Source organism: Haliotis rufescens, unplaced genomic scaffold (genome assembly GCF_023055435.1).
Source record: "Haliotis rufescens isolate VD_foot unplaced genomic scaffold, xgHalRufe1.0.p SCAF_11, whole genome shotgun sequence".
Taxonomy (NCBI): Eukaryota; Metazoa; Mollusca; class Gastropoda; order Lepetellida; family Haliotidae; genus Haliotis; species Haliotis rufescens.
In genome coordinates this window covers 38,345,592-38,361,298 of record NW_025963791.1, presented here as the reverse complement: position 1 = coordinate 38,361,298, position 15,707 = coordinate 38,345,592, and the positions used below count along the sequence as shown (strand labels likewise).

The window sequence follows — 15,707 nt, the reverse complement described above, 5'->3', positions numbered from 1 at the left end:
TTTTGATGACGTTACAGCTATTGATTGGCTGACAATGAAAATGTACAATTATATTCACAACTTATTGGATGTATCACAATTTCATTTCTGATTTAAAAACAACAACAATACTCCTAATATCGATTAAATGCAATATATATTTATATAGATACTCACAAATATTATTTCTATATAACATATGATAATATTCAGGATACCGCATTCTTTCTGTTTATACACAGGAAATTGTTGAGAACTGTCTCAACTGGAGTACTTCTGCAACTAAAGTTGTTGACCACTTGGTGGCGTTCTATGAAAATCATTTCGGACGCTTCACTCGCAACATTTAAGAAAGCAAGAATTACCTCCCTTCCATTATTATCGAGTTGCTGTGTTCAGGTTTGTGAAAATTATTCTTTAAACTGCATTTGCGTTCTCATATAAAATGAAACAGTTATGCAAGAAAATAACATTAGTATATTTAAATAATGTAGCAATGTAGTGCTTTATTACCTATAACTTCAGTATCATACAGGGGGGTCTTTCTGCTTGTGGTTGTGAATGTATCAGATAAGAGGCAGTTTTACTCACCAATATAAAAAATATTTCTAGTGAATACTATTTGAGTAGCCCCTATGAAATAATAAATTGATTCATTATAACATTGCTTGGAAGTCCTAAATACATACTTACTTGCAACAGATGAGATATTTTTTGCCATGATCAGGGAAACAATAGAGTACATAATTGCTCACTTACTCAAAGGGTTACGATATGTTAATTAGGGAGGCATTGGGATCAATTTCTTTTGAACACTTAGCCTGACAGTCATATTTTTCTCTGTGGTCATATGACTTGGACATAATGTGTCATATCCTAGTTTATCTTAGTTAAAGGACAAGGTTGGATAAAGGTACTTTAGACCATTTTCAATGTAAATTTTGAAGTTATGGAAACCATTGAAATATTGGTAAGAAATTTAAAAGACATGTCCATAAAGAACTCGTTTTTTTACTTTCTTACACTTGCAAGTTTCGTTCTTCTGACACAATAAAATATATAAGTATGTCTCAAAAAGTTTATTTTAGAACTTCAAATGAAAAAGTATGAGTCTGTGACAGAAGATGATTTTTTAAGACAATTTCTGAAAGCTATGCTGAATGCTTGTCGGCCACAAAGGGCCCTTATCCCACTTCATCTGATACTGGACCAAAAGATTTGACTTTGCTTATTTGTACGCAAACGGCCATGTCTGCCACAATACGTTCCAAAATACAGCATGAATAGCTATCCAGGATGTAAAGTAGCATTTGGGAGAATGTGTCAACAAAAGAGTATAGAGGTTTTCAGGAAGCATTCCAAACAAATAGGAAAAGAATTCATGTATATCTTGGGAGAACACTGCTGTGGGATAATGACAATGTCAGACTTTTTCAATGCTAAATAAACTCAGGAAGTGAGGATATTACCAATGGTGCACTGACTCAGAAACCGGGTCACAGTTTATATACTACACAGAGGAAGTTAAGGACCACCCGATTCTTTCATTTCATATTACTATAGAGCATCTTCCCGGAGAGCAGAATGTCCAGGTTCGATCCCGGTCGCATCATACCATGAGATGTTAAGAGGTGGAAGTTGTTGTTACCCTGTCTGGCGCTGGGCATTAAGGGTTCAGCTCAGAGTCAGTATACTGTGTCTGAGTGGGGTATCCATGTAAAACAGCGGCATGGCTTCTCAGAGGGCTGGCACTATAAAAACGGCATTCTAGTACAAGCAGACACACAGACACACACACAGACACACACACAGACACACACACACACACACCTGAATGCAGGCCGCTATACAAGTGCAATAATCTTGGTTGGACGTGACGTTTAACCCCATTTCTCCTCACCTCACCTCACCTCACCTCATATTACTATAGTTAATCTGTCATGAAGTGGGTGGCCCTTAAACTATCAACTACTTTTGGGTAGTATAGTTTGTATTGTCCACCCAGTCTCTTAGTTTGTATTGTCCACAGGGTGGTCAACCGTTCAAGAACGTTTCATTGTCCCTTGTAATAAGGGTCAGGCAATTTACTCTCCTGGGTGGTCATTTCTTCAAAACGGACAACTTCTTTGTCCGCAGGGAGGAGCCATCAAACAATCAACTTCAACTTCACATCAACAGGAACACAATATATCTCCTACATCGTAGCATGACTAAAAACCCCAAAGAACAACTTGTAAAGTGATTTTGAGAGTGATGTGTGCTGACACTATATGGAGCAGACTTTCAGTTTTGGGCTAGTTGTGATAGGAGGGTCTTGATGGGGTTTAACGCTGTTTAATGTAACATGCTATCATAAACATAAGAGGAGTCAAATTTTTTCGTAAACTTTAAACGTAAACTGTCTATTAAAAACTGCTTTTCATAAAGTTTGAACTTTACTGTTGATCATAATCATGTTAAAGTTGTATATAACTACCAGGGTAGATCTAACTAATGTTCAGGATTTGCAAAAACATGAATTGTCAGAGCCAGTTGTTCCCAACTTGCCCAGACTGTCAGTTGGCTTGAGCCTAGTTCCCCTTTAAAACAGAATTACATTTATCCAGCTCTTTGGGTTATAAAACAATACTGAACAAGTATTTGTCACAGAGTGACGAAATATCCCCCGCCTGTACACCATACTACCAAATATGAAGACAATCCAGCGATTAGTTCTTGAGATATTGTGGCAACACCGTTTTCCAACTCCAAAAACAGATTTGCCTGCTGTGACCTTGAAAATGGGGTCAAGGTCACCAAATCTGACAGGTGTATGCGGTGTCTGTATATACACTATAGTTCCAAATATGAAGACAATCCAGCGATTAGTTCTTGAGATATCGCGGCAACACCGTTTTCTAACTCCAAAAGCAGATTTGCCTGCTGTGACCTTGACAATGGGGTCAAGGTCACCAAAACCGACTGGTGTCTGCGGAGTCTGTATATACACCATAGTTCCAAATATGAAGACAATCCAGTGTTTAGTTCTTGAGATATCGCGGCAACACCGTTTTCCAACTCTAAAAGCAGATTTGTCTGCTGTGACCTTGAAAATGGGATCAAGGTCACCAAAACCGACTGGTGTCTGCGGAGTCTGTATATACACCATAGTTCCAAATATGAAGACAATCCAGTGTTTAGTTCTTGAGATATCGCGGCAACACCGTTTTCCAACTCTAAAAGCAGATTTGTCTGCTGTGACCTTGAAAATGGGATCAAGGTCACCAAAACCGACTGGTGTCTGCGGAGTCTGTATATACACCATAGTTCCAAATATGAAGACAATCCAGTGTTTAGTTCTTGAGATATCGCGGCAACACCGTTTTCCAACTCTAAAAGCAGATTTGTCTGCTGTGACCTTGAAAATGGGATCAAGGTCACCAAAACCGACTGGTGTCTGCGGAGTCTGTATATACACCATAGTTCCAAATATGAAGACAATCCAGTGTTTAGTTCTTGAGATATCGCGGCAACACCGTTTTCCAACTCTAAAAGCAGATTTGTCTGCTGTGACCTTGAAAATGGGATCAAGGTCACCAAAACCGACTGGTGTCTGCGGAGTCTGTATATACACCATAGTTCCAAATATGAAGACAATCCAGTGTTTAGTTCTTGAGATATCGCGGCAACACCGTTTTCCAACTCCAAAAGCAGATATGCCTGCTGTGACCTTGAAAATGGGGTCAAGGTCACCAAAACCGACTGGTGTCTGTGGAGTCTGTATATACACCATAGTTCCAAATATGAAGACAATCCAGTGTTTAGTTCTTGAGATATCGCGGCAACAAACAGGTGGCACGTACGGACGGATGGACAGACAGCGGACGGACGGACGGACGGACGGACGTACGGACGGTCGTGAATACTATATCCCCCGCTTCGCGCTTTCGCGCGGCGGGGGATAATTAGACTGGTTCTACTGCAGAGTGTGACCCTTATACGTGACAAAACCCAGAGGTACAGTTCATAGTCAGTTAACTTCCAGCACCATTGCTGAGAAGCCAACAAGTAACAGAATGATGACGACCAAAGATAATAACTGGGGCTAATCTGGGATTCAAATACACAATCCTGGCACAATTTGGGGACACAACTCAGAAACATTTATAATAGCATGTTTTACCACTGTACTACTTATATCCACTTCAGTGTATATAACGTTACATGGCCTTTCATTAATTCCTCGAAGTGTTCCTGATGACTCCTCTCCATGGTTTTGTTCCTTTGTGAAATACTAGGTGACAAACAAGCAAATACATTGAAAAATTTATTATTTTTTTACATGTAAATCATTTTATGTACAAATTCAACAATTCTTTCACTGCATTTCAAAAATGTACTACGCGCAGCTTAAACCCCAAATCAAGATATGAGACATGCCTGCTAGCATACATGTCAATCTAACAATGCAGATGTCTTTCTTTAACATGTATGCATGTAAATAGTACTCATGTTCCGTAAGCTATCAAAAACAAGTATTCATTCAGCTATGTCTCTTAACTACACATGCACATGTAAAGTTATCAATCTGAAAGTCAGATTTCTTTTCAACAAAATAATTCTTCTAAGCTCACATTTTGGCAAACTTAAGCTTAAAAATATTGAACATGGAAACAGCAATTTTTGTGGCATTCTCAAAGAAAACTTTGGATTCAAACACTGAATGATATGCTATGGTTTATTGAGGGGGTTATTGCTAAAATAAAACAATATATCAAGCCTATCATTTGTCAGCAAAGCAAATGAATATGCAAATCCATTGCATAAATTAACCTAACAAGGAGTATCCTATCACACCTGTTTTAAACTGTAACTGCATATGACCATTTTCCATTCAGCACAAAGTTTGCATGGGTTTTTTTCCTTTTGAGCAATGACAAACATTTAGGATTTGAACAAAAAATTGTACTACATACAAACTCTAGGAATTTGATCAGATTAGATATACTGTAGTCTGAAATGTCAATATCCAGTACTAATAATTACCCCCTATTCAAACAAAACAATAAATAAAATTAATATGGATTAGCATGGCAATTAAAATCAGGAATATAATAATACATAAATGGAAAATACACATTAATCTGCCCTAATATTGATATGAAAACCATATGTGCTAATGAACTGATTATTGTAAGGAATTGATGCAATGAAAATATGCAGAATATCACTTAGGTAAGATAACATAATGGCCATCAGAATGAGGAATATTTCAGTTGAATGAATCTGGTCTAACTCAATGTGTTCACCTTGATGTGTTAACACTTCAAGCACTATTAGCAAAATTATCAAAAAACGAATATCTGAGTAATATCACAATAGCTGAATGAACACTAAACATTTGCAATATCTGCTTAATCTGATATCTGTTAGAGATTCACTGATTTTTATATTACCTTATTTAAATATATAGGTTTCCTCAAATTTGAATAACAGTTAAGCTGCAATTTTATTAAACCAAGTCCTTACAATACACATGAGTATGTAACAGAGTGACACACAATATAATGTAATGATATCTTATATAAGCAACCCATGGACTAACAAAACTGTCATTTTCAAAACTTAACAGTACTTTCAACAATTGTCAACAGTTATAACATGCAAGTCCTTTTCTCACGTGAGGCAAACTTTCATAATTGGCTGCTTTGATGACCCTAATGAATAATTCACAAAATGCAAAAAACAAACTGCAACATGAAATTCTTGATTGGATTCTGTGGAAACCTGCTACCTTCTCAAACCAAAATGATGAAACCATCTGTCAAAGTATTGACATCTTCAAGAAATAATTTCCTGCTGTAAGAAAACACAAGGTTTGCTGACATCATAATCAGTCCTTAGTGAAGGGCAGTGTAGCTTCTGACTCAAGTATGTACTGCATGCATCTCAAAAGACTACTAGACAATTCCTTTTAAGACAAATGCACCCAAAGATTCCAGGAACTCTCCTGTTTTATCATTTATAATGGATAATCTGTGTTATTCATTTTGATCATGATCTGCAGACTAACCTAGAATATGTGAGGAAACATTAGGATATTGATTATTACTGTCAACTTGACAAACAATTATATTACTAAATTTTAATGTCTTGCTCTAGTATATGGCTTACAGAAAATTATTTTTCAAAATCATAATTATACAATAACATTTCATTTGACAGGTGAAATATTAAAGAAACATGATGCTCAGGGTGATTCTCTGAAACAATCAGATCTCACCTTATATCTACTTTAGTGATTTTCTGTTACTGAAAATGCTTCACCATATTGAAAGGACAACAGATGTCTCTGAACTTTCTCTAAATTCCCCATTTGCCAGTTGATCATGTGCAGCTCTGTCAGGCCTGTGAGCAGTGAGAGGATACATTTGGGCTGCGTTTTGCAATAATCCAGACATATTGCATCAGGGATACCAAGAAATGCTTCACACATGTTGGGAATCAAACCCAGGCTTTCTGTGTGAACCACGCACCTTCCTCACCACCCAAGGCCTACTTGCAACTGTGCTGGTTTGACAGCAGCATGCTGCATTGAACATTACTAAATGGTCAAATAACAAAGCTAAATGTATACTGGGACTGAAGGAATACTGTTTGCTTGTTGGTTGCAATATCAGTGGATATATAGAAGAGTTACTCCAAATGACTCACTATTCTTCCTCAAACTTCAAGGATGGACAATAAAAGTCTGCGATACAAATGATACAAAAGACCAGTCACTAAATATAGTTGCCTACCACACTGATATAGACCTGTCTGTATAAGATTGTTTAGATAAATGTACCTTTGAAACAAAATGTCCTCCTAACAATAAGATTTAGCCTTGTGTTTCTTCATGTTGTGTCAATATGCCAAAAAGAAAGATACCGTAAATCATGAAATTAAAGCCAGCATGAAATTAATGAAAAAAATGTGAGTGTCCCTCACTCGCATTAATAAAGGGATGCATTTTTGTCTGGACATATTGGTGTATACTGTCATGTCAGGTTCACTGCACATGGCCGGAAGCAATAACATACTCAACAAAGCGCTAGCTCTTCACCAAGTTCCTCTGCAAGTGTGGTCAGTTTCTTTACACTAGTTGATCAACCGGTTATGACAGTTGCCATGATGGTGTATGACGGCAGCCTTGTTCTTGTTAACCTGTCCAATAATCTTATAATTACAAGAACTGCTCACCAACGAGTAATAGTGGAACCCTCGGTGGCTGAGTAGGTAAGATCACTGATCACTGTGTGCTGGCGATTAGGTGCCTCACTCTGGCAGTGTGGGTTTGAATCCTGCATGCGACTCGACCCAAAAGGTACTAGAATCTGTACTTTACTAAGAAAGTGTTACCCCAAATATAACAGTTGTTACATGTCCAGTACCGTCACAGCAGTCGTGGTGAATACATAACATAACAAAGGATTGCGCTAACTCATGTAACATTACTTGACACCTGTACAATCTCAGTCATCAACCAGACCTATCTCATTTGAAGAAGCCTTTCTTGAAATGTCCTGCTTTTGATTTCTTGGAAGTCAGATCAAATGTCAAGCAGTTGAAGTTAAGCATGTGATGATATTATTCAATCAAACTGCTAGCACCCCAGACTCTGTCAAGGAATTCTCATTCTACAGTCTTGGTGTTATTGCTGAATAGTTCAAAGGTGGGCTACCCACATAAATTTCATGAGACATCTTAGGCAAGGGATCAACACTCGCATTAGTTTGGTGACTCATTAATTTCATGACTTACAGTATCCAAAAGGCAAATGAATACTGCTGTATGTTTTTAAGTCTGAAATTAAAGACAAATCAAATGTCAAAGTAAACTTTTTTTTGCCTTTCGGACAAGTCAAATTACATAAAATCTTATGACAAATATCACGTTTGACCTGAACAGTTGAATTATAAAGGATTTCTTCAATGGTTTGCACACACTCAAGGCATAAGAGGAATGATATTTCAAAGCATGGGATATTATGTGTAGTCTGCATGATACAAAAAGGATTACTTTGAGACATTCATTATCCCGAAATAAGAGGTTGAAATAATAGAAACTGACTGTGATTCAAGTATGAAGTGGAAACAAAACTTTTTAGGTGAACGATTGACTTGCCTTTGTATGTGTTTGAGATGGGAGCCACCAGTGGGGCAGGATACGCTCAACTTTTTGCCATGGGAATTATCACTATTTGATAGCGATTGTGATAAAGTCGGAATCGTACAATGGGCTCTAAAAAACTTTCCATAATCATAAGGATTTGTTACGAATATGGTAAGTTTTTTGGTTGCTTTATTTTCCAAACTAGCTTAATCAGATTTTCAATTTGTATTATACATTTCCTTACCAAACATAATACCCCAATACCTAATGCTCCACTAATGAATGATTTTTTTGCATTTGCTATATTTTACATGTCGAATAACTTGCTAAATAATAGTAACATATCTAGGTTGAAACACACACAAAAATGATATAAAGAAATATCTGGTTCATGCTTACATATCTGTATAGAAGGATATTCTTGATTAACAAGTTTGGTCAATTGATGAAAAGTAAACACAATCTCACAAGCTGTAACTGCTATGCAAACAATATGAGTACATATGCATCAAACAATGGACAATTCTAATAAAATGATTAATATGCTAAAAACTTTATAAAATGACTTCCCCTTGATAAAATCTCACATTCACATGTTGACAGATATGATATCTACATCAAGCAACTTGCATAATTCAAGGTGTTATTAAGATCTCCCTATGACAACCATGGTCTGGTTCTGTGTCAGGATGGCACTATTGTATAACTATCACCTGCAAAATGACACATAGCTTTGGTTCTCAAGGTAAGTGTGCACGTTTGTACATCTTTGTTCAGGCCAGACTAAGTTTGTTTCTTAACAGAAGAGAAATGTATTCAATATTTCGGGCTAAGTAGTACAATTGTAGTAGAAGATTCTAAAATGTCACAGGACAGTGTTATTTATATAAAGAAGTTGTGCTAAGGTAGTGCAAACACATGATTACTTGTAACATAGCTCATTAAATCAATATTTGAAGTACTTACAGGACTATACATCTTACCAGGGTGATAAGCTTATATGAGAGCCTGCTCATAATTTTGAAATGAATGTCCAAAGAGTAAAATGTTGTCTTTGATTGAAAGTATGCTTATATGCTTAAACGACCTTAGTATATTTTTAATACAGACTTTCTTGACAATTCTTTTCACTGTCATATTTATAGCTTTTCTTGTACCCTCTGGTTAACACTGTTCCACTTTGTCTTGGATCTGGTGTCTGTTTGATAAAAAGTAAAACAAGGTATAACACTGGTCTGGCCTAAACATGTATTCAATAGAAACTGTGTTGATCGCAAGTTGAAGCCTAGGCCTAACCTATTTTGGCTAGGTTTACGGGTCTGCCAAACTTAAAAATGTAAAATTCAGAACAAAATATAATCAGAATGACAAGGTTTTAAACAGCCACTTGTAAATATTGATTTGACAATAAAAACCAAAATGAATGACTGCTTCAAGATTTTAGATTAATAATATTTAAAAGGAACCAAAACCAGGCTATGATTTCTTGTGTTTATCGCCTACTGATCCAAATATAAAATCTTGTACAATGTACAGTATCTTGTTTACCTACCGACCAAATATTTGACTTTCAAAATCTGAAACCCACCAAAAAGGAAATAAGTTGGCCATATTAATTCATTGCATACAACTCTATTTCTAAGAATTTAGGGAAAATGTAGAATACACCTTTAAAACAATGTTTATCTACAAGAACTTGCTTCTTGGAAAAAGAACTCAGTGTTACTTCATGGCCTTCAAATGCAAGAAACCATGACGATTTGTCTAAATACTTCAATATCATTTCTCGATACATAATGCTACATGTTATCTGCCTAGTTTGCTCTTAAAAATAATTTAGACATACATTCAGTAGATTAAACCAATAAATATGAAATATGAAAGTCCATAAAGCACCACTTGTTTCAAAAACAAGGCATTTCGTGATAGTAAGAGGTTATCAGCCATGATATGTTTTTGGACTGTGTCACAGATCAAGGTCACACTGTGTCAAAGGTCACCATGTCACATGTCATGTGTGACAAAGGTCACACAGATCATTAAAGGTCATATACATACAGTAATGGCCACTTGTCAGTTGGGAGAATCAATTCACCAACTGTAGATCACAGAATCTGTTTTTCCATGAAAGGGCAGTCCCCATTGGCAATTTATTTCATTTGTCCTATTGCCTTAAGAAACACAATCCCTCCAGTCAGTTTTGTGACTAAAGTCAGACATGCAACAGGGGTGCCATCTTCTAGGTTTCAAACTGAACAAAATCACTGACTAGCCAAAAAACAAGAAGGGTCTCCGTGAATCTGCAAACACGTTTGTTTCTAAGCTTGTACTTGTAGGTTAGAAAACCTAGAAATTAGCTGTTGATGTCCTACCATCATTGTTGTGACTTGTTCATGCCCATTTCACAACCAAAGGAAACAAGCATCACCACATGTAGATTTCAATCTGGTTCACAAACAAGTAAATCCATGTTCCAGGAAGATGTCCACTGTTGTCTGTATTGATGCTGATGCAGCTGATCCATATCAACACCTCCCCAATCTGAATCCAAGGATTGTCTGATTTCCTGGTGTTGCACAGTATATAAATTGCATAAGGATGATCCATCATTCATACAAACCTGTCATTTTCTCCCTTGTGGTTTTAAACAATTGTCACACAGTGTTCTTCGAAATGAACATCCGTACGTTATATCATATATACTTCAGCTGTTAATCTATGGCACTCATAAATGCTGGTTGTACATGGCCCACTGTATTGGTACCAACACTGATAATGATATGAACGATGAAGTATTCTTGATGTGTGCTTCACATGGGGTCACATGATAAATGCTAGGGTCAAGGTCACATAACAAAAACAAGATGGCCACCCCTGGTTGTCTGGATCATACTTTTGTTTCTCTGTTGCAGTTGTGTATGTCATTTAAAAGGTGGTTATTGTATAAAAGTGTTTGTTTTTTCTCATCTTCTATTATTGACTCATCTCCTTCATCAGGGCTATCAATCTGAAACATAAGACAAAATCAAGTATGAAATTAAAAAAATTATTTAAAGACAATTTTACACTTTTTGACAACTTTCCGAACTTTCTGCATACAATAAGGTGTATAGTAATTGTATCTGATATGCAGGCGCATCACCTAAAATACTTTTGAAACATTTAAAATGAACATGCCAAAATAATTCAAAAGTGATCATAGAGCTATCAGTATGAAGAAATGAGGTGAGGTGAAATGGGGTTTAATGTATCATTCAAGATTACTGCACTTACATAGCGACATGCTTGCACGCACGTGGTACTAGTTTGGACTAATGCTGATTTTATACTGCTAGCCCACTGAGATACCATGCTACAGTTTAACATCAATACCCCACTCAGACACAGTATACTGACTCCGAGTCAACCAGTCCTTGTTTTAGCCCCCTAATGCCAAACCCCAGGCAGATTAACAGTAGGTACCATCTTTTAACGTCTTTTGGTATGACGCGGCCGGGAATTGAACCCCCGTCCTTCCGCTCTCTGGACAGATGCTCTACCACGAGACCATGGAGGTGGTGTTATGAAGAAATGAACCCAAGAGGACAATTTAACTGCATCTCACATACAAAATAAATACAGATACAAGAAATACTTGCTTGAAACAATCCCCCTGTGAGAATTAATGAGTATTACTGAAAGTGTAAATACTAGACCAAATATTCAGCTTTCACACAAACCTTGGTAGCAGTTCTTCTAACATATTTTAAAAATATAATTACCTCATTTATTGGCCTCAAAAGGTTTCCATTTTTTGGAACCCCATTCAGCCTCGTCTCTTGGTGATTCCGTCTCCGTTTGACTTTGACGACAGCATATATAATCCCCATTGTCAATGAAATGATGAGTACCGACACACCGGCTGCTATGCTGGCTGTCACAACCTTCTCCTCCTCCCGGACTGCAATAGACCATGATATATGTACATTGTGAACATCAGTGAGTGAGAGTGAGTTTCATGTTTATTATGTTTGTTTTTAAAAACCTTTGTCTGCACCATGTGCCATGTTGTTTAGTAACATAACTGTAATGGAAAAACATTCAATTGAAAAGTCAGAGTTTCAGAGTCAAATATGTTTTCAATCAAATTTACAAGTATGGCTTATTTCATTTAGCAAAATGGTGTTCTTTCTATTTTCCATAATATCTGGGTTGGCAGGCCCATTTACCAAGACATTACAAACATAGTTGTATCGTGCAAAGAACAAAGTTTGATATTGTGACACGATATGCGAAACATAAATTGAACATCTCCATCAACAGTTTTTGTTCCATGATAAAACTTGTAACTCTGAATATTGTGGCACATGGCAACATAAGATGTGGTGAGGTGATATGGGGTTTAGCATAGTGTTCATGATTGTTGCACTTATATTTTGACATACAACAATGTGTGTGTGTGTGTGTCTGTGTGTGTGTCTGTGTATGTGCTGTAATGTGTGTAAGGAATGCTGTAGTTTTGTTCTTCCCTCAATACAAAATATACACAAAAATTTATAAATCAATGAAACGCAATGAAAAGTTGAATCTCCTAAGATCCAGATATTTATCGATTCATACTATGTATCTATCTCAGGGTTACCCGATTCTAGAAAATTCAACAGAATGAACCACATGACAAATGTGTTTGGTCTCTGGAACTTTACAAATGTCCTGAGTTTGAGTTTCCGTATCATGATTTTTGTTGTATCATGGGATCTCATCTTCATTTCTGTCATTGTGAGATACATGCAACAGTCCTGGGTCCTGCTACAGCAGGGCTAGGTCAGGGCAGGTCCATGTCTCCAGATTGTGTGTACAAAAAGAGGTACAACATGCACAACAGATAAATAGCCAGAAAAGGTTTTTACTTCTTTCAAAGATATCAGGAGACAGCTCTTCACATCTCTGACCCGTGAACATCTCAGGACATCTGAAAAAGCAATTAGACGATACAGAAACAAATAATTTACTGGGAGTAGGTGAGATGCAGGACAACCATTTAGCAGCCATCCAAAAAGGGAACATTGATAGGAAGCACGGAAACGTTCCTGACCATGTTCACACAAAAGTAACAATGAGTGAGTATTATTTTACACTGCTTTTAGCAATATTCCAGAAATATCATGGCAGGGACACCAGAAATGGGCTTCACATATTGTACGCATGTGGGGAATCAAACCAGGGTCTTCGGTGTGATGAGCGAACACTTTAACCACTAGGCTACATGAATGCCCAACCCAAGTAACAACTATTACACACTGGCTATAAATAATCCCATCTACAATGTACAGGTACAAGGACACATATTCATCAATGCCACAAATTATAATCACCCATTCACCATTTGTAGTCAGATCATAATAAAAAGCAGAGTTCTAGCCTATTCTACCCTAGGATTGCAAATGGTTACCTTGCTTCCCAATTTCAATGTGTGTATCAGTGTTTGGGCTTGTACACAACTGTCAGGAATACAATGGACATGTCATTAGCCAACTGGTTATATTGGTCTGGATCAGGGGAACCATTGGTCAACAGTGAGAGCATCACAGTCTAACAGACAACTTACAGCTGATAGTTGCCATTTAACGTCACACAGTCGATATGGCCTGGTTAATGTTACACACTTTAAATGTCTAACCAGTGTTACTTTGGGCATTCTATTTACCATAACAATTTGATTTTCATCATTTGTAACTTTTTTCCCAAGCAGCAAAAGCTGTACACTGTTTTTCACTTACTTGCAAGATAATGTTCTGTTTCCTCCTAAATATATAGCAAAACATTCCCCATTTTGGAGGCATCCCTTTTTGTACTTTTCACTGTCAGTGCATGGCTTCCGATGTGAAAAGGCTTCAGTAGTGGTGTCTGGTAGAGGGGCCGGAGTCGTGGGTTTGCCTGGTACCCTTCCACAGGCATCTGCAACAACAACAACATGGTGACAATACTGACAAGTACAGTAAACTATGGTTATAATGAACTAAAAGGGACCTCTAATTTTAGTTTGTTATAACTATAGTTTGTTATACACACACATACACCCAATGTACAGCAAATTGACGTGACCCTAAACAGTATAAACATAGTTTACTGTAGTAAGCTGTTTGTTCAATTTATGGAGGATTACCCAAGTAGTAGTTGCTGGTTTTGTCCATTCTTGGTGTCCCCTCTCTTCAATCCCCATTCAGATTGATGCCCCAGGCCGTTGCTACCCCTGCCTGACATTTCTACAATGCCCCCACACCATTCTGCACGTGGATATTGAATGAAAATCATCCAAAGTTACAGTGAGTGAGCTTAGTTTAACACCACTTTGACCACAATTCCAATATCACAGTGTATCATCTTGATGTGGGAGGAATGCCTCAAGTGATGCAGGTCTTAGATGTTTATCACTTCAGGTGACACCCACGAGGATGAGTATGGTGCTGACAAACCAAGAAACAAACTCGAGAAGAATGTCAACATGTGCTTGTACAGTATGAAAGCAATAAAAGTGTAGTCAATTAAACATACACATAAATAATTAATTCTAATCAAATAAACACGATTACACCAACCATTGATAGACAGCACACACATGACAGTGATCAACATAAATCGAGCCCCAGACACCATCATGAACAGCTACTGGATATTATCACAATATTGCAGTCTCCTGAGTGCTGTTTATATACACAAATTTCATCAACATGTGAAGGAAGCCCAGGCTTCCTCCACTCACACACACAATGGTTACCTTATGCTGGCCACACCAACTGGACAGATTGACCAATGGTTGACATGCATTGTGTGGGGGCGTATAGACATGGTAATGTCTTAATCTGGACACTCCACATCATTACTTCCTGAATGTTAGGATAAGACACTGTGTGGCGCCTTAATTAGATGTGAACAAGGATATGGCGTAATTCCTGGGCAGTATGAGAACTTAGTGACCTTTTCAAAACTTCAATGAAGCTAAATAGTAAAAAAACAGAAATTGAAAAAGTAGTATCATTACCAGTAAATTCTTTATTACAAAAACAATAAGTAGTGAAAAATAAAACTGGTTTGAATATTTGTTGTGAACAAACTGAGTAAATTAACATCAAGTGAAAAAGTAGTGTTATTAACAGAAAAGGCTTTCTTACGAAAACAACAACATTTATCTGTGAAACAATAACAAAATTTAAGTTGATGTTAATATTTTTTTTCAAGGGGTTTATTTCCATAGTCAGATGAGACTCTCTCCTTTTCTTATGGATTTTCTCAATTCGTCAATTTACCAAGAAGCAAGAGGTATGTTGAGTTTAAGTTTAAAACTGCTCTTTAAAGTTGAAACACCATACAAACAGAATTTAAGCAGCTTTCCAATAATGATTTTTTTCTTTAGACATACTATATTTACTTTAGCAAACATTTGGGCCAACTTATCTGTAAAACAAGGAAACAATGGTCGGGTCTCCATGTGAAGAAGTGTTTATCTTATTTACCAGAGTTGTCAAAGCAACCAATTCAGGACAACCATTGTCTGAATGAACATTTAATTCCAAAGGCTAATTACCCTGTAGCCATGGCATGTATATGTCTTGAAT

At 37.0% G+C, this 15,707-nt stretch overlaps 1 protein-coding gene across 2 annotated transcripts in view; it reads right to left on the bottom strand.

The window, feature by feature from the left end:
* Window positions 1-4,272: 4,272 nt before the first annotated feature.
* Window positions 4,273-15,707, bottom strand: part of LOC124149384 (pro-neuregulin-2, membrane-bound isoform-like) — a 273,209-nt gene continuing 261,774 nt past the window's right edge. For both annotated transcript variants that reach the window (XM_046520927.2, XM_046520928.2), the window contains exons 5-8: window positions 13,872-14,049; window positions 13,002-13,063; window positions 11,874-12,052; window positions 4,273-11,119 (exon numbers count right to left, since the gene is read on the bottom strand). In XM_046520927.2, coding sequence (XP_046376883.1) covers window positions 11,000-11,119; window positions 11,874-12,052; window positions 13,002-13,063; window positions 13,872-14,049 — 539 coding nt within the window. In that variant the 3' untranslated portion in view covers window positions 4,273-10,999. The remainder of the gene's footprint in view (window positions 11,120-11,873; window positions 12,053-13,001; window positions 13,064-13,871; window positions 14,050-15,707) is intronic.